Source organism: Bubalus bubalis, chromosome 2, assembly GCF_019923935.1.
Source record: "Bubalus bubalis isolate 160015118507 breed Murrah chromosome 2, NDDB_SH_1, whole genome shotgun sequence".
Taxonomy (NCBI): domain Eukaryota; kingdom Metazoa; phylum Chordata; class Mammalia; order Artiodactyla; family Bovidae; genus Bubalus; species Bubalus bubalis.
The window spans coordinates 38,542,357-38,566,916 of NC_059158.1; the positions used below are offsets into that span (position 1 = coordinate 38,542,357).

Sequence of the window (24,560 nt, forward strand, 5' to 3'; positions counted from 1 at the left end):
AGATGGAAACTGAGGAATCGTGGGAGAGTCCTAGGTTTTTTTTGTTTGTTAGAGCAAGTGATGCCATTGACTGATATGGAAATAATTAGGGGAAACAGCTTGGGGTGGAGTTTGGAAAGGAGTATGAAACTTGGGGTTCTGCTTGAGGCATGTCAGGTCTGAGATGCCAATTAGAGATTCAAGTAGATTTCAAGCGGTCTGTTACACGTCCCAGTCTGGCCCTCAGTGGAGGCGACAGAGCTAAAGATAGAACTTTGGGAGCCCTTGGTGTATAATGCATACTAAAACTGTGAGACTGAATGAAATTACATGTTGAAAGATAGGAGCACCCAGAGCTGAGTCCTGCTACACTGCAGCATCTAGAGGCTGGAAGAAGAAGCCAGCCTGACCGTTTAAACCACTCTCTCTCCCTATGTTGCTAAACTATAATTTGCAGCCACCTTAAAAATTCTGCTAGTGTGTTAAAGTAGTTCCCGCGCTCTGAACAGCTCTCTGCGAGGAGGTTCTTAGATGACTCATTATTACTTATGGTGATAATAATAACTCATTTTTTACACTTTCACTTTTTATAGGGTATTCCATACTTATTCATTCACTCTGTCAGAGACTTAAATGATTCAGAGCTGCTGTATTCGTCTTTCTTTATTTTTATTGTAAAATATATACACAGAAAACCGCATTGGAGGTATATATACAGTTTAACAAATAATGCTTTTAAGAAAAACAAGTTAACCAAAGATATTATCTCATCCTTGCTCCACTCATTCAGTCGACAGACCTTGCTTGGAGCACCTACTGTGTTCCCGGCCCTGAGCTTGGAGCTGGGGCTACAAACACAGAAGGCAAATTCACTTGCCTTTTGGAGCTAGTGGCCTGAGGGGTGGGGGTGATGGGCAGGTGAAATCACCATGAAAATACATCATTACAAAAGGTATTCAGTAGGGTTTTTTTATATTTATTTTTATTTATTTGGTTGTGCCCTGTCTTAGTTGGGGCAGGCAGTATCTTTCATCTTCGTTGCAATATGTAGACTCTAGTTCCCTGACCAGGGTTCAAACCCCAGGCTCCCCTGCATTAAGAACAGGGAGTCTTACTTAGCCACTGGAGTACCAGGGAAGTCCCAGGTATTCAGTAGCCTTGAAAGGGGGCTATGCACCAAGTGCTGCCTCCTCTCATTAACCTTCACAGTAACATTAAGAGATAGGAGTCCTGTTAGCTTCACTTGATAGAGGAGAATGCTGAGACCTGGAGCAGTGTAAATGGCAGAGACCCCAGGTCCCGAAGCTGAAGAGAAGCCAACGCTCAGATCCACGGCTTCTCACTCCATATCCTATGGCCTTTTCCCAGCCCCTGGTTGGGAGGATCACCAAGGGTACATGCTAAAGCATAATGCTCTTCCTCAGTCATTTGCAGAGGGGAGAGTTGCCTGAGGAGGCTGTGGAAAGCCCCAGTGGCCTCTGCCTGGGGCTGCCCTGAGCAAACAGTGGGGAGTGTGTTGTCCACCCCTAGAGGTCGTTTGGGCCCCAGGTCCTGTCATAGCCAGAGGAAACCCACGCCCCCAGGTCCTCCCCGTCAGACTGTGCCAGGCCAAGCTCCTTTCTTCCCTCTCCTCCTCTTCATTCCTCTAAAACCTTCCCCAGAAGGAACACTCCTCCAAGAGCCCCTCTGCAGTCTGACCATGGCCCCCTGGAACCCCACGAACACCCACACCACCTGCACCGCGCCGCCGTCGGCCCTCTGTCTCAGCACTCGCGTGCTTCGTCACATAAGCTCTGATCTCCCCGTGCCCCACAGTGCTTTGCCTCCTGAGGCCAAGGGCAACGGCTCCTCCATTTATCTGTCACTAGCCGGGGGAGAGCGAGCTGTCAATAGAGTAGACACTCGGTACTTGTTAACAGATGGTCCGCTTCACCCACTGACTCGCTGCCTAAGTGAACAAACAGATGTTCCATGTAAGCAATGAGATGCTTTCCAGAGACGCGCCAGTTAGGATGTGGAGAGGTCAAAGGGGAGATGACGGCCTCCTGGAGCCTTGTCACCTCCTTTCCCAACCACTGCTGATTTGGGGCGGGAGCTTAGTCTCTGAGAAGTCCACACTGAGAACCGGGACCCTGCCCCTTCTCTTTCCTGGAGCATCCTCCCTGGCTTCAGTCCAACAGAACCATCTTCAGGGCACAAATCCTTTCACGGTGGAGACCCTTCTGCGTACAAGCTCCGTGTAGATGAGGGAAAGATACCTACTTAGCTGGTCCTGCCATAGCAGGCTAACTCACACAGCCCTCATGGCAGAAGGACAAGGCTTCACTGCAGGTCAGCCAACTGCCCTTCACCTCTGATCTCTACCCCACCCCGCAGGCCCCAGGTGAGGCGACTCCTCCCAGCCACCTGGTGCCCTCTGTTCCCCCTTCACAGAGATCTCCAGCTTTTCTGAGCTGCCATCATGCTTTTCATGGTTTTCAGTCCACATTCCAACCCTCCCAAATCTGCCTTTTTCTTGTTGCCACCCCTGACTCCATCAGTCTGACCACGCTGGTTAGCTGGTATTTGTGAGATTAATTCTACTTGGCAAATGATTTCCATCTCGCAATGCTATATGCACAGGGAAGTGTTTGGAATCAGACAAACCTGGGATCGAGTTATGGCTTTGTTGTTTTACTAACTGTTGTGTTGGAGTCCCTTTTAATCTCCTTCAACCTCAATTATCTTACCTGTAAAGTGGGCCCCACACTCCCTAGTTGAAAGAATTAAATGAGACGACAATATAGTACCGAGTTCTCAGCCAGCACTAGCTCCCCACCACCACCAGCAGAGTTATTGTGAAGATTAGTTGAGTTAATATTTGTGAACTATGCCTGTCACATAGAAGACACACACACACAAAATAAGTTTCTCTCTTTTTTCCCTGAAGGAATGAGCATCTAAACTCCATTTTGCCTTATATTTGTTTCCAAGCCAGGGAAACAGAATTTTATCTAAACCCACATGCATTGCAGGAAAAGAGCATTTTGCTACTAGGCTAAAATGTGATTCTTTAATTATCTTTTTAAAATGTATCAAATAAATTTGAGACTAGAGTGGAGTTCCTTCCTAATTTAGGCATACATAGACCATGTGCCTTGTTTTCAGACATCAGGACATGTGGACTCTGCTTTAACCACCACTGACCCCAGAGCACAGGCTGACATGAGAACCAAACTCATCGAGGGGGGATCCAGGCAACAGAACCCTGCTAACCACGGCCTTTAGAAGTGATCAAGACACATCAGACTCGCAATTCAGTATTTTTCAGGTTTCGCAGAATTTGGAGACTGTCTCTAAACTGAAGAGAAATGCTACCTTTCTGTTCAGTGGGCCTCTCAATCAACTGCCCTTTAACCCCCAAAGGTCTAGAGCCCACGTCGTTCCTCCTAGGGTTAGTCCAAATATTGAGTGTGGAATGAGACACTGAGGCCCTTTGGCGGCTGTCACTTCTATGGACTGAAATGGATGGAAAAGACCCCATAGGTCCAGGTCAGCCTGGCAGCAGAAGCCACAGGATGCTGTCTTATTTCATGGAAACATCACTGGCCTCCAGATTCCTGAGTGAACTCCAAAACGCAGAAATGCCAACATGACCCAGGCTGCTCTCCAAACTCCAGGCCCACGTCTGCCCACAGGTCTCTCTAAGCAGCCCACATGGGCACTTTGTCCTGAATAAAAACACTCACAAAATAAAAAAAACCACAGAGATCCTGGGTTAGGAAAATGACAGTTTTCTGCAGATGATCTTCAGGACCACTGTCTGAAGGTTTTATGTTACTGCTGGAAACGGGCAGCTCAAACAGCTGCCCTTCCTTCAGGGGCTCCAAGACCATCCACTGGGCTGGCACACGGGGCCTTCTCTCACCTGCTGAGGCCTACATCCAGGACACAGCTGCACCAGGAGGGTGGACCAGCCCCGGTTACCAAGACAAAAAGGAAACAGCCTGCATCACATGCTGTCCCTTCGTCCCGTCCAGCTCACATGGCCTGTGCTGCCTGGCCCCGGTAGGGTTGTTGGTGGGATGTGTGACTTCTGGCACAATAAGTCAGGAGCCCATTTGATTTATTTAGATGCGGTGCCACCATTGGGTGGGTCTCCTAAGGTTTCAGTGGCTTTCTTTCCACTTCGAATCTTCCCTTCACTCCACTCCCTGCCAAGGCCGCTCCAAGCCACCCCTAAGAATCTACTAATTAAAGTTCTCCTTTAACGTCTTTCATGTGGCAATTTAGGAAACTCCAGGGCAAGTCCTCATCTGAGGACTTTAGCCCAGGTGGTATCATCTGGTTTGAATGTTAAGGTTTTTGACCCCAAAGCTTTTGGGGGCATCCACCCACTCCAGAAATTGTCCATCAGAAGGGGGGAAGTAGGTTAAGCAAGTGTCCTTGGTCCCCCCTCCAAAAGATCTACTCTTCGGGCTTCACATCTGCAGCCACTTGGGTCGTGGCTAAGTGGTTTTGTCTTCCCCTCCTCCTCTTGATTCCATACCCTGCTCTACCCGCCCAGCAACCCCTCAAATTGTAGATGAGCTGCTTCTGGCCCTCAAAGTAAACAGAGCCATAGCATGGCTTCCTGTGGTGACCTCTATCACCCTGGCGGTGGGGAGCGTCTCCTCCCAGACCGCCGCTCTCAGGGATTCAGGGCTCGATGCTGCTCCCTGGCAAGGATTACCTTCATGTCAATCCCTAAGGTGATGGAAGAAGGCAACTCTTTTTCCCTAAAAGCACAGGAATGATGAAAGCAACAGCAGACGTCATTTAATCGGCTAGTAATATGAGGGCCCTATTACAGCAAGAGCTGTTATGCCAGAGATAACTGACTAGGAAGAGCTGCTGTGCCTCGGGGAGTTGACTTCTAGGCCTGAAGAGCCCTACTGAAAACTCTAGAGCTACAGTTAGTTTCTCCAGCAAAGAATACTGTGATTGGTTAGCACCGTCTTCCATGGGTGTGAGAAAGGAAAGTGGGAACACAGGGGCTATGTTCGTGTCATCTCTGTCTTTCATGTAGCTGCAGAAACCCTCCTCCTTCCTAGATGACAGCATCCGCCCCACAGCGGGGGCAAGACAGTGAAAGCAGTATCTCAGATGTCCTTTCTAGGTTTTCTGGGAGGCGGTCCATTCTTAAGCACCTCCTGATCTCATGAGTTCATTTAGTCTAGCATCATAGGACCCTTTGCTGTTCATGCTTAAAGTTACTGATGTGTCCTTCACCCACGTTTCTGGCTGAAGCCATCACTTCCTCTGGCCCTCGGGGCATCCAAGTACCATCCCCAAGAATGCTGGACCATGGACTTTTCCCTGGGTCCTCCTATCCCAAAGGTCCTCCTGACCTTTATGTTTCACGCCACCTTGATAGATTAGCCCCTCCTTTCATCTCAATTCTTCATTCCTTTCCCTCCCATCGGTCTATTCATGCTAACTTCTCCACACACTAGAGGGTGGGATTCTCTTCTGATTATTTGTGTAAGGATATTTTTGTATGGGCTTTCCAGGTGTTGGCAGTGGTAAAGAATCTTGCTTGCCAATACAAGAGTCTCAGGAGACTCTGGTTCAATCCCTGGGTCAGGAAGATCCCCTGGAGGAGGAAATGGCAATCCACTCCAGTATTCTTGCCTGGAAAATTCCATGGACAGAGGAGCCTGGCCGGGTTACAGTCCATGGGGTCACAAAAGAGTCGGACACAACTGAGCACACAGCATGCACGCACACACATTCTTGTTTATTTCACCTAAGTCAGCACTTACTGAGAAATTTCAGTGCATGTGGAACTTAGATACCAAAGAAACCACTCTTTCCCTACCTATCTCTTCTCATCCCCATGTGCACTTCCATGGTCTACGTACTGTAGGTGTTCATCACAGCACTGCGTCAAAGCCATTCCCTTACCTTCACCTTAGAACACCTCTGCGCCAAGCCACAGAGGGTGTGGTTATCCCGTCGCTCATCCGGCTTCCTCCCCGCCTACGCCCGCCTGTCCCCTCCCGGCTCTGAGTCTTCTCATGTATCTAGAACCCAACAGTGGGCTTGAACCCCCTCCCCTTAGGATCCACCCCACTTTTCCTGATTCCCTGCTGATCTTCTTTTCTCCCCTTCCTTTCTCAGTCAGAAGAAAGTGAGGCACCACATGAATACATGTCTTTCCCAAGGCAAATATATTTCTGGCTCAGACTAGCAAATCATTTTTCAGCATGAAGAACACAACGCTCCATCATTTTTCTCCTGTCAATTTTTAAGCAATAGCTGAAGCAGTAGTAGGTTGTTTGGGGGCAGCCAGGAAAATGAGCTCTGGCCCACAGGCCCCAGACTAAAGGAAATCAGACAGCAGGCCCAACGGCAGCAGCATAAACTCTCCATTTCCGATGTTTTTTCTTTCCATTTGGTTTCCATGGGACCCTGGGTTGGGGGCAGGGAGGGCTTCCAAAAATACGGATTTGCATTCTGTAGAAAAATAAGGAACAAAATTTCAGGCTGGCAAGAAAAAGGAAAAGAAGCATTCAGAACTGTGTAGGAGACCAGTACCTACGAACTTTTCAGAAACCCAGCTCCAAAGCTAGTTTTGAGGACACCTCGTTGACTGCCATCTCTACCTCAGTGCTCTTTAATAAGTATCAAAATTCAGAAGAGGTTGCACCTTCAGGACTTGGAAATATTTTCCATCCAACTCACAACCCAGAATTGCAATGTCCTATTTTGGGGACTGAGATTGAGAAACTCCTGTCCTTTTGGGTTTGGGGGGGATTTTGTTTCTTGCTTTGTTTTGTTTGAAATTTTATACTACCCCGTGATGTTTTGTTTGCTCTCCTTTAGGTTTTAAGTGGTTCTGTGATTCAGCAAGCCAGCAGGCTTCCCTAAGTCATTTATATTTTCTGGGACTCAGCACTGGGACCTCTGGTTGAAATCCAATAAGAGGAAACAAAACTGAGAGTTCTAGATGGCATGACACGTCAGAGCTCCTGAGGCCAAAACTGATAGACCTTTGAGTCTGGCAGACTAAACAAAGTTGGGAAGAAGGCACAGGGCATCATCCCTTCTAAGCTCAGATCTCCCTCCCACCCCGCAGCGATTCTGGCACCAGCCCGAGACACTATCTTATGTCTCATCTTTGTAGGACCTGTTAGCTACTTGTCAACAAATGATGGAGTTTTTCTTGGCTAACCCTAAAATAGATACCTTCAAGAGTATTTGCATTTTTAACAAAAGCTTCTTGGAGATGGAATTCATCTCTAAGGGTAAGATATAGTAGGGAGAAGATGGTGTTGAATTTCTAGAATCACACCATGCAGGCTTCCCAGATGGCTCAGTGGTAAACAATCCACCTGCCAATGTAAAATCATACCATTCAGTGGATGGACCCACTCCCCTAGCAGCAGTGGGTGCTTGCTTCTCCTCCTGCATTGCATCACAGCGAGCTGTTCCAAGAGGAACAATGTAAAGCATCTAAAACATTCATTCTTTCAAAAGATATTTGGGGACTTCCCTGGCAGTCTTGCAGTTAAGACTTCGCCTTCCAATGAAGAAGGTACAGGTTCCATCCCCGGTTGAGGAGCTAATATTCCGCATGCCTCTCAGCCAAAAAAATAAAACAGAAGCAAAAAATTGTGACAAATTCAATAAAGACTTTTAAAATGATCCACATCAAAAAAAATCTTAAAAAAAGAAAAAACAAGATATTTGATTGAGTCCCACTGATGTGCCAGGTACTATCCAGGTACTAGTAATAATGCGGCAAACCAAACTGACAAAAATCCCCTCCCTCCTGGAGCTCACAATTCTAGAAATACCAATAGAACATATTAACATATGAAGCAAACTATGCAAAGAGTAAACAGAACTCATGGTTCTGTTTCTTCGATGATACTGTAAAAAAGAATTCAGAATTTTAGATAAGATGGGCACTAATAAGAGTATAATCTACAAGCTCGTGGGTAAATCTATTGCTACCAGGTCACTTAGAGCCCAGCAACTGCCTTCTCTATCGGGCATACTTTTCCCTGGAAAAACTGACCTAAGAGTAGATCTACCTTCCTCTACAAGCTGGGCAATTTTTTACTCCCTTTATAACCATTTCTTTGAGTGAGCCTCAGTTTCCTCCTCTGTAAAATGAAATTATGACCAGGGATCACACAGAAGTTTAACTGGGATAATCTTTAAGAAAGCACTTGGCACCATGATTAGCATCAGATATGCAAAAAAATTAATTCCTACCAGTGGCACTACCACAGATATTAATCCAGTTGCCCTTTAAAAAAAATGTATTGGAGAATAGTTGCTTTACAGTGTTGTGTTAGTTTCTGCTGTACAGCAGATGAATCAGTTGTGTGTATCCATATGTCCCACTGTTTTGGATTTCCTTCCCATTAATGTCACCACAGAAAATTGAGTAGAGTTCTCTGTGCTATACAGTGGGTTCTCACTAGTTATCTATTTTATATATCATTCGCTCGCTCAGTTGCTTCAGTCATGTCCTACTCTTTACGACTCGATGGACTGTAGCCCACCAGGCTCCTCTGTCCATGGGATTCTCCAGGCAAGAATACTGGAGTAGGTTGCCATGCCCTTCTCCAAGGGATCTTCCTGACCCAGGGATCGAACCTGAGTCTCCTTCGTCTCCTGCATTGCAGGGGAATTCTTTACCACTGAGCCACCGGGGAAGCCCCATTTTGTACACAGTAGTGTATTTATGGGCTTCCCTGGGGGCTCAGAGGTTAAAGCATCTGCCTGCAATGCGGGAGACCTATCAATCCCAATCTCCCAATTCATCCCACTCCGCTTTCCCCCCTTGGTGTCCATACATTTGTTCTCTGCATCTGTGTCTCTATTGCTGCTTTGCAAATAGGTTCATCTGTACCATTTTTCTAGGTTCCACATATATGCATTAATCTACAATATTTATTTTTCTCTTTCTGACTTCCTTCACTCTGTATCACAATCTGTAAGACATACAGATGGCCCAGAAGTAGGTGAAAAGATGCTCAACATCACTAATTATTAGAGAAGTGCAAATCAAAACTACAATGAGGTGTTACCTCACACCAATCAGAATGACCATCATCAAGAAACCTACAAATAATAAATGCTGGACAGAGTGTAGAGAAAAGGGAACCCTCTTACACTGTTGATAGGAATGTAAATTGATGGAGCTACTATAGAGAACAGGATGGAGGTTCCAGTTGCCCTTTTAATCTACAATTCTCTGGCCCCTTGCTTCCCTGGGATCTCTTCCACTTCTCCACCTGACAAGTGCTGCTCCATCTTCAGGAGCCTCCCCACTCCCCCTGACAGACCTGGCCTCCCTCCCTCCTTGTTTCCCGGACCTAAGCCTGCCTTACAGCAAGCAGCGATTTCTTTTATAATTATTTGTTCACCTTTCTCCCTTACTGAACTTTTAACTCTTTAAGGGCAAGGATCCATCGCTCTAATCTTCTTGTTCCAGCTTATCTCTCTGTCACATGCCTAGCACAGCACCTAAGATGAATTAATATTTGTTGAGAGAATAAATAAATCATTAGCGAGGTGAGAAGCTCCTGCTCTTTTCAGCGCTGAGAGGGTAGAGGTCACCAGACCAGAAAGAGCTGTTTTCTAAACCCTGAGAGGGAAGGAAGGTGAGGCTGTCTCTTCTGTAAATAAAAAAGGTGCTTTTTTATTTTATTTTTAACTTTGTGGCTGACCCCAAACTGGAGTGAGAGCTGGTCTTTTAGCACAGTCCAAAAGGCTCTAAGCCAGCAGAGGTGGACGAGAGGAGGGGTGAAATGGATCCAGGATCACGCACTGTGGCTGCCTGTGGGGCCTCTTCCACACACCCCTCTCTGTAGACCCAGCCTCACCCTCCAGGTGAAGCCGTGAAGCCCCCAGAGGCTTCAGGCCTGGCCTTGCCTCTTGGCCTTCAGTCCATGGGCATCCTCGCCACCTCACCTTGACCTCCCGGAGCCGTCAGCCCTCACTCTCATGCCCATTCACCCGAGGTCATCACCATCAGAGAACTTCAGTCCCAGAATCTTCCTCCACTGTAGCTGGAGGAAAATGAGTCCCCCGCGTTCCTGACAATAAGCCATGGTACTGCAGGACCCCAGGTGCCTTTTAAACCACCAAAAGTGTCAAATACTTCCAGGGGAACTACCCCATAATGTGGACTTTACTAAATTTCTAGTCTCCAAAAATTGATGATTTGTGTACAAGATGTCATGGCACCAGCCCCAAATTTTCTTAACACGACCTTCCAAATTCTCTGCAAAATGCTCCCAAACTACCCTCTGGGCTTATTGCCTCTGTGTGTCCCTTGTCCCTTCTGCTCCCTCTGGCCAGGACCAATCCCCAACCCCTCAGGAAAGGCCCAGTGGGGTTTTCCGCTGATTGTAAGTTCTTCCAGGACCTACGACCATATCAGTGCCGTGGACTCTGAGAAGCCTCGCTGTGGTCTTTCCACCCAGCTGTCACCTTGGGCTCTTGGCTCCAAAAGAGCGCAGAGCCTGGGAGAGAAAAGGCCATGAACTCTTCTCCTCTACAGCTTTTTGGACAACCTCCACCCTGACCCCACATCCTCTGCCTCTGGCTGGTGGAGGCCCTCTCATCACCTCCTGGGTGGGAGGCAATCTAGGGGTCCCACAGGCAGATGGGTTCTAAGCGTGATCTTGGTGGAGTTTCCCTCTCCCCAAACCCAGTTGTTGTTCAGTCGCTCACTCATGTCAGCCTCTTCGTGACCCCATGGACTGCAGCACACCAGGCTTCCCTGCCCTCTACCATCTCCCCGAGTTTGCTCAAATTCATGTCATTGAATCAGTGATGCCATCCAACCATCTCATCCTCTGTCGTCCCCTTTGTCCTCCTGTCCTCAGTCTTTCCCAGCATCAGAGTCTTTTCCAATGAGTAGTCCAGAGAGATTCAGTCCTCTACCCTCTGGTTAAAACAAATCCTATACATGATAAATCATAAAAGTAACGCAGTAAAAGGGCATACACTGTCAGAGTTGGGCATGGACTAGGGTCGGGGGGAAAGTGTGGAAGGAGTCCTTTGGCTCTTGGCAGGCTCTGCTGGGCCAAAGCACCCTCCGACTAATGTCCCTCACGCATCAGGGCTCATCTTTCTGAGCATGGCTCAGACCCGTTCCCAGGCCCACCCGACTCAGGAGTGTGCAATAGGACTGAGATGAGCCCATTTGCTTCTGATTGGAAAAGGGTGGGGTGTCTTGTGCCTCACCATTCAGACATTCTCTGTGGTGCTATTTTTATCAACAATAATCATTAAATTGGTATCAGATGGGCTGGTCCAGTGCCTCACCCCAGGGCTGGGTGATGGAATACCATGGGTTTTTTCCAGGCAAAAGGAGATGTGGCACGTGGTCCATATGAATGCACCTCTCTCATAACCCAGGCGAGCCCCTCTCACCCTGGACCCAGTTCCCATGGCAATGAGAGCAAGGTTCTGCATCACTCCTGGTTCATGCCTGACCTGATTCATTTAACAGACATATGTTGTGTACCTTCTAAATGCCAGACATTGAACAAGACACTGGGGACTCACGAAACATATTATCTCTACCTCCTGAGAGACGTGCGTTGCACGAGAAAGGCCTGTCATGTGAAGAGGCAGCGTCTGCTGGGCTGTGCAGGTCACAGACGCGTTGCTAGACACAGAGTGGAGGGAGGATTTGTTTAGTCTGGGGCTCACGGCAAGCTCCACGGAGGTGGCGGCACTCAGCCAGGGCTTCAAAGATAGAGTTAAGTGGATGACAATACACCAAAGGGAACCACAGGCAGAGGCATGAAAACGACTCCATAGATTCATCCAAAATCCAGCTGTGCGAGCAGCTCTCACCATGGGGTCCCACACCTGCCTGGAGCCTCACCCTGAGAAGCTGCGAGGAAGAGGCCTCAGGGCAGGAATGCCATCTGCTCACCCCCAGGGCCCTGGCTGTTCTGACTCTGTTTTCAGAGTCTGGCCCCACTGAGCAGGGCCCAGCCACCCTGCTCGGCCGGTAGTGGCTCCAGGGATCCAGGAGATTGAAGTTAGTTGTGAACTAGGAACCTCCACCGCTGTCCACTCTTGGGTCTTGTGATTGAGAACCTGACTTCTTTTAACTGGATGCCTGAAAATTCAGGGTGAAATTTAACAGAAAACCCAAATGGGGCATAACAGGAGAATGGGGAGAAACGTGGCCCCGAATGATGGCCAAAAGTGCTTTGGCAGATGTCCCCGGCCATCCAAGGCTTGGGGCTCTGGTTTTCATTTCCTTTGACCAGACATTCCAGACTCCGCCCTGCAAGAGTCACGAGGAGGCCCAGGCTCAGGCCCCACAGGTCACAGCGGGTGTCCCTGGAAGGGCCTCCTCCTTGGGTGGCAGTGGCCAGCTGGAAGGGCCTGGGGCCACCTGGCCTGGGGCCACCTGTCTGGTCAGGAGCCTCTCTGCTGTGGGCCTCCAGATCCAGGCTTGGCTCTGAGGTCTGACTAAAGAGACAACGGAATTAATGGGACCCCCATGCCGTCACTGAGGCCATTTCCCTGTGTCTCCAAACAGGGATGAGAGAGGAAATGTCGTTAGGACGCCAGGAGGCTTTTGAGATTTTCAAGAGGGACCATGCTGACAGCGTTACCATCGAAGACAACAAACAGATTCTGAAGCAGAGGTAAGGCCGCCATGGAGAGCAGCTGGTCCTCCAAGGCTTTGCCGGGCCAGCCTCCAGAAAACTTGCTGCTCTGCTTCTCTCATCCGCCCAGTCCGGTTTCTGAGAGAAGGGCATGGGGTGTGTGCAGCTTCACGTTGGTTGAGTTGCGTCCAGCCTGGTACCCTTGTCTCCCACGTTTTAAGCCTCATTATCCCAGTACAGCTGGGTCACCAGCAACGTTAGAACAGGGGCTATACATGCCAGCACTTTGCATACAGTCCTCACATCTTACATTAATTCCCAGCAGTCTGGGACTCTATCTCTATTTCACTGCTGCAAAGGCAAGGGAAAAAAAAAAAAAAAAGTGCTTACAGTCCAAATGGAGAAGGAAATGGCAACCCACTCCAGTATTCTTGCCTGGAAAATCCCATGGACAGTGGAGCCTGGTGAGCTGCATAGTCCTTGGGGTCACAAAAGAGTCAGACATGACTTAGTGACTAAACAACACATACCAAACCCCGCATCTTAGAACCCCAGGCCCTCCAGCAGCTCTGCAGAGCCGCCCTGCACTTCTTGGTCACGGGACGCGTATACACATGCATGTCCTGTGACCCAGACACCTCTAATGTGTTCTCCCGGCCAGAAGCAGAGCAGGCAGCCCCATTCGTTGACAGGTTGTCCAGCAAAGCCTGTGTTCTAGGCCCTTTAGAAAAAGCTTAGAGGTACATCATTTGTTACAGCTAATGACTGAATTCAGTGCATGTCCTCAAGCGGGTGCAAACAGAAAACACTGCTGGGCATGTGGGCCTAGGGTTTAAAAGAGAGGGTTCTAGACCGCGAACTCTCAGACATCATGTGTGACTCCGCATCGCAGCACACAGAACATTTTCAAAAAGTATTTGTTGAATTAAAATGAGCTCCAGGTTTGAGAATCATATGTTTATAAATGCTTCAAGGAAGCATGAGAAGGGGACGAGCTCCCTCAAGGAAACGGGCCCAAAGTACAAGAGCCTGGAGGGTAAGAAACTTAGGGGAAGCTTTCAAGAAAGGAGGGGAGGGAGCTGAGAAGAGAGGAGAACCAGCAGGAAAGACCAGCCTGAAAGCCAAGAGGGGAGATGGCTCCCAGAAGCAAGTTGTCAGTGGTGTCAGATGCTACAAAGAAATAGGCAGGGGGCACTTTCCTGGTGGTCCAGTGGTTAAGACTCTGCTTTCCAATGCGGGGGGTGCAGGTCTGATCCCGAGTCTGGGAACTCTGATCCTATATGCCACAAGTCACATCCAACTCTTTGCGACCCCATGGACTGTAGCCTGCCAGGCTCCTCTGTCCATGGGATTTCCCAGGCAAGAATACTAGAGTGGGTTGCTGCTCCTTTCTCCAGGGTATCTTCCCGATCCAGGGATTGAACCCAGGTGTCCTGCATTGCGGGCAGCTTCTTTACCATCTGAGCCACCAGAGAAGCCACAAGTGCACCCAAAATTGTTTTTAATTTATTTATTTTGTAATTGAAGAATAGTTGCTTTACAGAATCTTGTTTTCTGTCAAACCTCAACATGAATCAGCCATAGGTATACGTATGTCCTCTCCTTCTTGAACCTCCTCCTATCTCCCTCCCCATCCTGCCCCTCTAGGTTGATACAGAGCCCCTCTTTGAGTTTCCTGAGCCATACAGCAAATTCCCCTTGGCTATCAATTTTACATATGGTAATGTAAGTTTCCATGTTACTCTCTCCATACCTCCCACCCTCTCTTCCCCTCTTCCCCTGTCCATAAATCTGTTCTCTATGTCTGTTTCTCCATTGCTGCCCTGCAAATGAATTCTTTGGTACCAAAAATTCTAAAAAGAGGTCAAATAAATAAAGCTTATTTTCAAAAACTTAAAAAGTAATAAGCTGGAGGCAGCAGAAAAAAGTGCCCAGGGAGTCGGCAGCTGAAAGGGCTTGAACTAGGTACAAGGAGTGAAGGAGCAGGTGAGAAGGAACTGGGCAAATGAGGGAGGGCCAGCAGTGTGTTCAGAGAGCTGTGAGAGGAGGAAGACTTCTGTGGCAAGAAAACGGGAAGTAGCCTGAGGAGATCAGAAGTTTGTTTCAGGAAGGAGAATTGGTCAGGGTTGTAGGCAGCAGGCAAAAGCAAGCTTCTGGGGGGTGCAAGCAGGGAGAAAGAGAAGGGGCGGAAAAGTAGGGAACAAAACAAGGGAACCGCTGGCCCAGCAAGGCTCCAGGGAGCCAGGCAGTGGGGACCGTCAGAGGGCGGGGGGCCTGGAAGGAAGCCGGAATGGAGAAACACAGCAAGGTGGGCTGACGCTGATACATTTGGAAGCAGAGGGGGCACATTAAAGATGGCCTCTGTTTTGTCTGTGAAAAAGAAAATTGAAGCAGGACAAGAGATTGAGGGTGGTGATGAAGGTTCAGTATGTACAGCTGCCACAGGCAACAGGAAAGAAGGCAGAGTTGGGAAAAGGAAAAGGGGAGGCCCTGAGGGCCCAGCCCAGCCGTTAGCCGATGGCATTTACACTCGGGGGCGCGGATCCCAGATCACTGGAGGAATCCAGTGAAGGCCGGAGCAGCCCTCCTAACCAAGAAGGTGTCTGCAACCCCTGTGACCCAGCAATTCCCCTTCTGGGTTTACAGCCAGCGTGTCTCCGCACCTGCAGGGATGAGTTTCAGAACCCCCCACAGATACCCAGGGCTTCCCCAGTGGCTCAAACGGTAACGAATCTGCCTGCTTTGCAGGAGACCCAGGTTTGATCCCTGAGTGGGGAAGATCCCCTGGAGAAGGGAATGGCAAGCCCACTCCAGTATTCTTGCCTGGAGAATCCCATGGACAGAGGAGCCTGGCAGGCTACAGCTTCTGGGGTCACAAAGAGTCGGACACGACTTAGCGACTAAGCATGCATGCACAGATACCAAAATTCACACGTGCTCAAGTCCCTTAGGCGAAATGAGTAGTACAGTCGGCCTCCGAACCCACAAGTTCCACCCATGGATCCAGAGGATCGACTGCAGCTCCCAAGAGGTTCTCACAGCCTCAGAAGGGGCCATAGAGGAGGATGTCCACAGCAGCTCTGCTTGTGGCTGAGGAGGGCTGGAAAGCCGGTGGGTTTGTCTCACCCACCAGAGACCTCAACTTTCACTCGAGTCACTTTATTTTCTCCCTGTGTGAGTGCTAGTTGCTCAGTCGTGTCGGACTCTTTGCGAACCCCATGGACTGTAGCCCACCAGGTTCCTCTGTCCATGGGATTCTCCAGGCAAGAAGACTAGAGTGGGTAGCCATCCCCTTCTCCAGGGGATCTTTCTGACTTGGAGATGGAACCCAGGTCTCCCACATCGCAGGCAGATTCTTTACCATCTGAGCCATCAGGGAAGCCCACTTTCTCCGATCTACGCCCCCAAGTGTAAACGCCATCGGCTAACAGCTGGGCTGGGACCTCAGGGCCGCCGGCCTTCCCTTTTCCTTTTCCCGGCTCTGCCTTCTTTCCTGTTGCCTGTGGCAGCTGTACCTACTGAACCTTCATTACCACCCTCAATCTCTTGTCCTGCTTCAACTTCTTTTGTCCGTCTGGCTGATTGTCCATCCCTGGGAAAGTGGAGAGTAGAAGGCTGGGGGCGCTCCGTGCAGGCCACAGTTGGGGAGCTGGGTGCAGCAGGCAGCGGTGGATTACTGAGCACATGCCAACAAGAGCAGCACTAAGTAAGAGCACAGTTTATATAAATTATAAATAGATGCACACCAAACAAACAAAAACAACAGAACAAAAAAGTATCCTTCAGCCTACTTTACCAGTAAGGAGGGCTACCTCTGCAGGGAACAGAACGGGAGCCCGATGTGGCATGTGAGTGATAGATGGATAAAACAAGGAGTAGGGAGAAGGTGGGTTTCCCTGGCGGCTCAGATGGTAAAGAATCTGCCTGCAATGTGGGAGAGACCTGGGTTCCATCTCCAAGTCAGAAAGATCCCCTGGAGAAGGGAATGGCTACCCACTCTACTCTTCTTGCCTGGAGAATCCCATGGACAGAGGAACCTGGTGGGCTACAGTCCATGGGGTTCGCAAAGAGTCCGACACGACTGAGCAACTAGCACTCACACAGGGAGAAAATAAAGTGACTCGAGTGAAAGTTGAGGTCTCTGTTTCCAGGAAACTGGAATATGCACACCCATGAAGACTTGAGCCTGTGAATCCAGGGGGTTTCACGTACCTTTCAAACCTCTCCCTGGGGCAGGCTGTGTATTTTCAGCTGGATGTGTTGGAGCAGGACACCTTGTTTGTCTGGAGACACGCGCATCAGGCTGGAGGACAGCTGCCTCGTCCAGTGACTTCACTAGAGCCCTTAGCTATGTCCCGGGGCTTCAGGGCCTGTACCGGTGACCTCATAGCCCTGGCTTCATGGTAAACTGACCCGTGGAGCTTGTACAAGCTGCCAGAGCCCAGGCCTGACTCCCTGGGTATTCTCACTGAATTAGATAGAGCCCAAGCATCCATTTGTTTCAGAATTCCAACATGCCACCATGTTTGAAAACCACTGGCCGGACAGAAAGCTTGTCCAGAGACCTTGAGAAAGAACATAATATGTCATGTCTCTTGTTCTAGAATTGATGCGGCTCCTGGGTCAGGCTTGTACTCTTGAGCTTAGAGGTGTCTTTCCAGCAGGAGATGGGTTTGTGGGGGGCGGGGGAAGGTGGGGCGGTTGGAAAAGATGAGGATGTATGGGCTTCCAGTACAGAGTTCACTAACTCTAGAACAGCAGAGTTCTGACAGCCACATGACAGATGTGCTTTTGGGCTCACACACGTGGAAATTTCACAGGACGGGCTGGTGCGAATGGTGGTCCCATCTTCCTCAAGGCCCTAAAGCAAAGGAGTTAATGAAACTCACACAAAGCTCCCCTCTGAGAAGAGGTTTTCCCAGCAGTAAATCAGTCTTTTAAAATCAAATGAAAAGTCAGCAGACCAGCCCACATTTTTAAGATGTCTACATCTGTTCAGCGTTACCAATTATTAAAGGAATATTTGGGACCAGGGAGTGTAAGCCAGGTCCTATTCTTTTCTCAGGATTGGAACCTTTGCATTCACAGAGAGTATTCAATTAGCAGATATTACATGCTCATAACTCTTACGGCAGAGGACAAAGAGAGATGTTTTCATAGAAAACAAATAACTACAATCAGTGCTCCCATAGCAAACATTGAAATCAAGTGTGAAAAACTTCCAGGCCTCCATCTCTTTAGGAATCAGTCTGCAGTGACCCTGATCCCACCAACCCATCTGCTCCCAGTCCCTCTAGTGACCGAGAGCATCACGTGGACCATCTGTTGGAGGAATGACGGGTCCTAGGAATACAGATATGCACCAGAGTGGTGTTCCCCAGGGTGGTTAAACTGCTATTCCCTGGGACTTCCCTGGCAGTCCAGTGGTTAAGGCTCTGCGCTTCCAATGCAAGGGCTGAGGGTTCGATCTATGGTCAAGGAACTAAGATCCCACATGCTTCCCAGCACAGCCAAAAAATAATTGCTCTTCCCTAACTCTACTTCTAATAGACTTCCTCTTATAAAGTCTTACCTTCCTGATTATCCACAGCCAGCAGAACCCGTGGGCCTGGGCTCTCCCGTTCTGTTCACTACTTCTCTTATCAAGTAACTCTGCCAACCCAGGGCCCTAGTGCTGCACTTGGAAAAGTCCAGAAAAGAAGGGCTTAGGACCACCACTACCCCCCAACAACACAAGCCTTGGTCCAGCTCAGCCTCGTTAGCCAATGGCAAGTAGCTTCTAAGCCTAAATACAGGGACTCTTGATGACTCAAATTCCCTCAGCTCCCCCAGAGTGTGGGAGTTGATGCCGAGTTGCAAGAGGGGACCATCAGTGGCTCAGCCGTTAGGGTCACTTAGTAGGAGGGATTTCTACCCCTTGTTGCCAGCATGTCTCAGCTCTGCCCCCAGCCTGGGGAAAGTTGTGCTGCCCGCCTGTGACAACAGAAATAAGATGTTGGCACATTAATAGGATATCTGCCCTCCAGTAGACTGGAGCACGTGAGCCAATTCTTAAGCCGGATTTTTCAATAGGAGACGATTCAGATAGAAGTGCAATTGAAAATCACTACATTTTCCAGGCATGACTCATCGTCACAGTATATAATAGCATGAAGAGAGGCTAGAAGCCCCATGCTTGGCTAACTCCAGTGCCCAGGCACCACATAGCTGACTTTCTTTTGTGACGGGTCCCTCATACAAACTAAATCCCCTGTCGCAGGGTCCCATTCAGTAACAGAAGAGTAAATCAATGGGGAGGTCAGCCACAATTGGAAATGAAGGCGTTGATAATGTGAACGCAACCAAGAAAAGCACCCCCCCCCCCACTCAGTTGAATCCTTTAGATAGAGATTAGAACAACAATATCACGCCAACAGGAAAACTGGACCAAGAGCATCCAAGAGCAAATCTAACCATCATCATCTGGAAATAAAGTCCACCCCAAATAGGAGTTCCCTGGTTCCTGTTAGACTTCAATTTTAACCTTTATTATTTTTCCATTTGTTTTTTGTATTTACGCCTTGTCTCCTGAACTAGAATTATGAACTCTGAGAGCAAAGATTAGATTAGAATCTTCTCAGTCTCCCCACGGTTTTTTTTTTTTTAAAACAATGCTAGCCATAAAAAAAGGTATTCAAAAAGACTTTTTTTTTTTTTTTTGGCTTGAGAGTAACAATTTGAAATTGTCTTTGAGTAAGCATAGCAGCCCAGATGCTGCCTGAGAACTGCTCGCTGGAAGTAGGTGAGGGTAGCAGTGCTCTCCTGTTTCGGGAGGAGCCCTTGGTGGGGGCAAGAGGGCAGCCATCTTGATGGGGAAAGGGGACACGATAGAAAGGAATTTCGGTATTTTAAAAAGTGTAATAGAAATGGAAATTGGATCTTCATCACCATATGACAGAGGCAGCCAAGGTATCATATCAGGAATGAGTCAACAGAGAAAGGAAAGGACATAGACCCAGTCTTTATGATGGGGAAGCGAATTGGACGTTCACTCCATGAATGGTCAACACATTTTTTTTTTATGTTAATCACCCTAGACAAGAAGACAAAGACTGAAATGTGGGAAATAGCCCAAAGGCAGGCAACATAAATGCAGGGAGCCCAGCAAGTAGCAGTTGAAGTGGTATGGGGGAGAGATGGCAGCACCCTCTCAGGGCCGGTGGCGCAGGGTGAAGCTCAGTGGGATGTCAGTGTAGGAACTGAGGACAGAGAGGGGGCAAGACTCCAGGACTGAGTGAAGGGGCTGATGGAGAGAAGGGCAAAGGCTGGTGTGGTGTGTAGGTTAGTGGCATGAGCCCCTGGGCGAGTGTGGGTACCAAGCAGCGAGGGGAGAAAGGCAGGGAGGTCTTCAGGGAAGGTCCTCAGCCCTGCTCTGGATCCCATAGGTTTTAGTTATCTGCAGGGCATCAAATAGACAGAAAATAAAGCAGGACTGAGATCTGGAAGGTGTCCAAAGAGGTGGCCAATGAAGGCACTGGCCTGAGTGGAGTGCCTAGAGAGTGGGTGTCGTGAGGAGAGGGTCTAAGACTAAACCCTGACCACTGAAGAAAATGAAAGTGTTGGTCACTCATTCATTTCCAACTTTGCAACCCCGTGGACTGTGGCCCACCAGGCTCCTCTGTCCGTGGAATTCTCCAAGCAAGCGTACTAGAGTGGGTAGCCCTTCTCTTCTCAAGGGGATCTTCCCGACCCAGGGATTGAACCCAGGGATCAAACCGAGGCCTCCTGCCTTGCTGGCAGATTCTTTACCATCTGAGCCGCCAGGGAAGCCCAAACCCTGACCATTACCAGCATCTAAGGAACAGATTGCAAAAGAAAAGCCTGAAAAAGAGTCTGAGAAGCAACAGTCAGGGAGAGAGGGGGGAAAAAAACAGGGAGATACATGATGAAACGTGGAAGCCAATGGAAGAGAATTGTTTTCACTCTGCGATTCTCTCATGGTAAATGAATTCTTTCGTCCAGAGCTCAGGCGAGGGCAGGAAGAAGGCGAGGGGGTGGCTCTGAGAGAGCTGGGCTGGGGAGTGTGGAGATGCAGGACGAACAAGACAGGAATGCAAAGCCATGTCTCATCGCTGTTGACTCCCCTCCTTCTCCTTCAGGGCTGGGCTTCCTCAGGCAAGAGTCTGTCTTGACAACGCAGGAACAGGAAAGCATGTGGGTGGGGTGGCCTGGGGTGGCAACAGCTGCAGAGCGAAGGGAAAACGGTCTCTCAGAGACGGCTCAGCCCTCAGCCCACTCCTCTCCAGTGGGAAAGCCCTTTTTAGCTCCGCGCTGGGCTGCAGAGAGCCTGGAACAACAGCCCACGGCTTCCTGGCCGTGTCTGCCAGCCTGGCGTGGGGCGGCTCTTTGAAGACGGTTGACCACAGCACTCAGCAGCTCCTCGCCACGGGCCCCACACCCCGACATGTGTGGGTGACCACCAGGGAGGGCGGGGAGCTCCCTTCCGTGCCTGTGGGGGCTCCTCTGCAAAGATGGCCCTCTCTGCCTTCAGAAACTTCCCTTCTCCGGCTCTGTCCTGGTTTCCTCCAGCACTGATGTAAATCTCAGCAGCTTTGCAGCCTTGCTCTTGTAGTTTCCTCATTCCCAAGAATCTCAAGCTTCCAGAACTCTGTGGACCAGGCTGTCAGAGGCGTCATTCACTGGGCTGTGGAGGACTATCAAATGCCCTGAAACCGCAGGTGCTGAGGATGGACGTGGTACCAACAAACAGTTAGAGCGCCCCCGCCCCCCGCCACCTCCACATGGCAGAGCTTAAAGGATGAAGATAGTCCTCATTTGAGTGGCCCAGACAAAGCCTCAGTCTACCTGCCCAGGGGACAGAGGCCAGACTGAGCCCCAGAGCCCAGCACAGCGACCCACCCATGTTACAAATGTTTGCTGAGCTGAATTCAGTCTGCGTGGCATCCAGTGGGCTTGTACTCATCTCCAGAAGGCGACAAGCCCTAGCTGCAGAAGGGACATATGTCGTCTGGGATGAGCCTGAACACTGTTAATAAGGAGCCAGGGTGGGGAGTCCCAAGAAACCTAACGCTGAGAGAAAATGTAGTCCCCTTCCCTGGAAACTTCTGTCGGCAGTCTCCAGCCAAGCAGACACGGTCGGAAAATAGCAGTGACGTAATTCACGCCTCTTTCCCAGCCAGCCCAGAGCATTCTGGGCACTCTGAGCTTCACTTCTGGTATTCCCGTACCTGGGAGCCCTCTTCTCCCCACGTCCTCTAACAAAATCCCGCAGGACTAACGTGCTTATGGATGAAGCAATAGCACATCTGGGTTTTACTGGGATCCAGAAAGATTTGCGGATGGAGCAATAACATTTCCTAAGGGCCCACTGTGTGTAGGCCTAGAAGGCATAGTTTTCGTAGAGGTCATTTCTACACTTGTCCAGTGTAAGACTGGGCTCTCAGGGGGCTTCTCAAGAATACCTGTTGGAAAATAGAGAGGAGTCATTAAGTAAATGTCAATACAGCATCTGGGGGACTAGTAGGCAGCCATCTAAAGATAATGGAAAAGTTTCTAAGAACATAGGGAAGGACTTACAATGCTAAATGAAAAAAAAATCAAAGCATAAAATCATATATATATATATATGTATATGATCTTAAATGTAACAACTGGCTAGAAAGAAAACTAGATCTCAGAATAGGTCTATTTCTGGGTGGGGAATAATGAGGGGTTTATTTTTTTTCTTGCTTTGATAGTTCCAAAATGTGGTTTAACATCATCTATAAAAAAAGTAAACAAACTTTTTTCTGGAAAAAGCCAGATAGTAAATATTTTCAGCTCTTCAGGCTCCATAGTCTCCGTCACAGCCGCTCAACTGCCTCTGCAGTGTGAGACCAGCCTTAGACAGTAAACAAAGGAATCCATGTGGCTGCGTCCCGTACGACTTGATTTATAGAAGCTGATGATGGCGTGAATCTGCCTCATGACCAGCCATAGTTTACCAGTCAGAAAAAAAAGAGAAAAGATCAGAAGAAAAAAAGTTCTTTAAATATTTTTTGACTCTAATATCTTGGTACTATGATTAATAGAACACCACACATAAGGCGTAGAGCCCTGCTTTACTCTGGTTTCTTTGTATCATAAAACATTCGAAATCAAAAGTCGTAAATTAGAGACTATGAGAAGGAAGTTCTACACTGAAGAGAGGAGTAAAAATTCATGACACCAGTAATTAATGCAAATTTTATCTCTGCTCTTAAGCCAAATGTATTTCATTCATTTAAATTGTCTTTTTATGTCCCTTTCCATGAAGTTTTATGACAGAGACCTCTCAGAAATCTCTTATTTTTAAAACATAATTTAGGGTGAACAGAAAAGGTTAAACTCTCATTTCTTCTTTTTTTCCCTCCAGATTTGCTGAAGCTAAGGCCCTGGGAGAAAGCATAAACGAAGCAAGAAGTAAAATTGGTAAGCAGATGACACTCTGCGAGCCTCTTTCACAGGCCATTTTCCTGGTGAAATCAGGTCATGATGTGCTTCCAAGCAGCCGTGAGGACCAGTTTCAGGAGGTCCCTGCCAAGGAGGCTGCTTTGAGAGCACCTCTCCTTGGAAGTTTGTCATCTCTCCCACCATTCATCAGGGAAATCACTTTCTTTTGTCTAGAACTTGAACTGTTCATCCTCATACAGGCCTGAGCCTGAGCATCCCAATGAGCAAGTTTTGTCTGTACCTGGTGTTTTCCAGCAATAGCTCAACTGGTCATAACTGTACTATTGCAGCAACGGTTGACGTTTGTAAGGGACTGTGGAGCACTTTCACACCTCCGAGAGTTATACTTATCGTTTTTGACCAGGTGTGCATTTTTCAGCACCATTTCCTCTCTTTCAGTAGCTAGGAGAATGAGAGGCAAAAATGAGTCACTCTGCCCTCCCAGGACTTGGGCTGCCAATGGAGCTCCCCCAGTTAGGTGAGCATCCCTGGAAAAGCGAGGTTAAGGCAAGAGGCAACCTCGGTAATACTGTGCCTCAGATCTTTGTCAAAGTGAGAGGAAGACGCTTCTTTCACCCGAAGCTAGAAGACACACAGAGACCCATCTCCCAGGCTGGGCAGCTTCACCAAGGGGGTGCCTTGTGGCTTTGTCTCTGTGCTAGCTAAGACGGAGTTATCTGGTACAGCTGACTCCTGTGTCCCCCTCGTCCCGACCTCTCTGCTCTCATAAGTGAGAACAGGACAGAAGGCCACTATGAACATCCCTTTTGGCTTTTCCTACAAAATATGGCAACTCACAATAGCCTAGGGTCATTTCAGTTAGGGAACCAGGTAGCCCTGCATTCTCTACTGCGGCCTGAACAAAGAACTGAGGCCAGCAAACCCCGAGCCACGTCCAGCACCAGGACAAGGATCTCTAGAGTCTCAGAGGTTCTTGACTTAAGGTCCAGCAACTTGGATGCAGGGAAAAGGCACCTTTATTTTCACTAACCTCTAACTGCAGTTTAGCGCTCCGTCCAATGATGAATGTCAGCAGCAGACCACAGTAGAAGTACCAGCACCTGTCACAGTGGAAATTACTGACATTTTCATTTCACAGCACAGTTGGCAGATGTTGTAAAATATCTTTTATACTCATCAGTGCTTCAAAATTACAGTAGTTATTAGACTCACCAGTAGACCTTGTTATTTAATGCACTTATATAAAAGCACATATAGCTATTTCTATATCACAAAACTTTTTAAAATCTTGATAACTATTTCAATGGAATTGGTCTCTCTTAAAATCCTATGTAAAACTCCTTTCTTGGCTTGAATTCTCAAAACCCCTAAAACCATATGGGAAAAAAAAAAAAAAAAAAACCTGAGGGTCAGGAGCACTTTTCTAGAGATAACATTTATAGTTTATCAGACTCTCATAGAGATCAGTGACCCAAACCAATGACGAGGGAAGGGGAAACAGGCCTAAGTGGATTCAGAGCCAGCTTGTCA

The 24,560-nt window shown here is 48.5% G+C and overlaps 1 protein-coding gene across 5 annotated transcripts in view; it reads left to right on the forward strand.

Moving 5' to 3' along the window:
- The window catches only part of KIF6 (kinesin family member 6), a 425,992-nt gene that overhangs the window by 320,453 nt on the left and 80,979 nt on the right, over window positions 1-24,560 (forward strand). For all 5 annotated transcript variants that reach the window (XM_006074723.4, XM_006074724.4, XM_006074725.4 and 2 more), the window contains exons 14-15: window positions 12,530-12,638; window positions 22,993-23,048. In XM_006074723.4, the coding sequence (XP_006074785.4) occupies window positions 12,530-12,638; window positions 22,993-23,048 (165 nt within the window). The remainder of the gene's footprint in view (window positions 1-12,529; window positions 12,639-22,992; window positions 23,049-24,560) is intronic.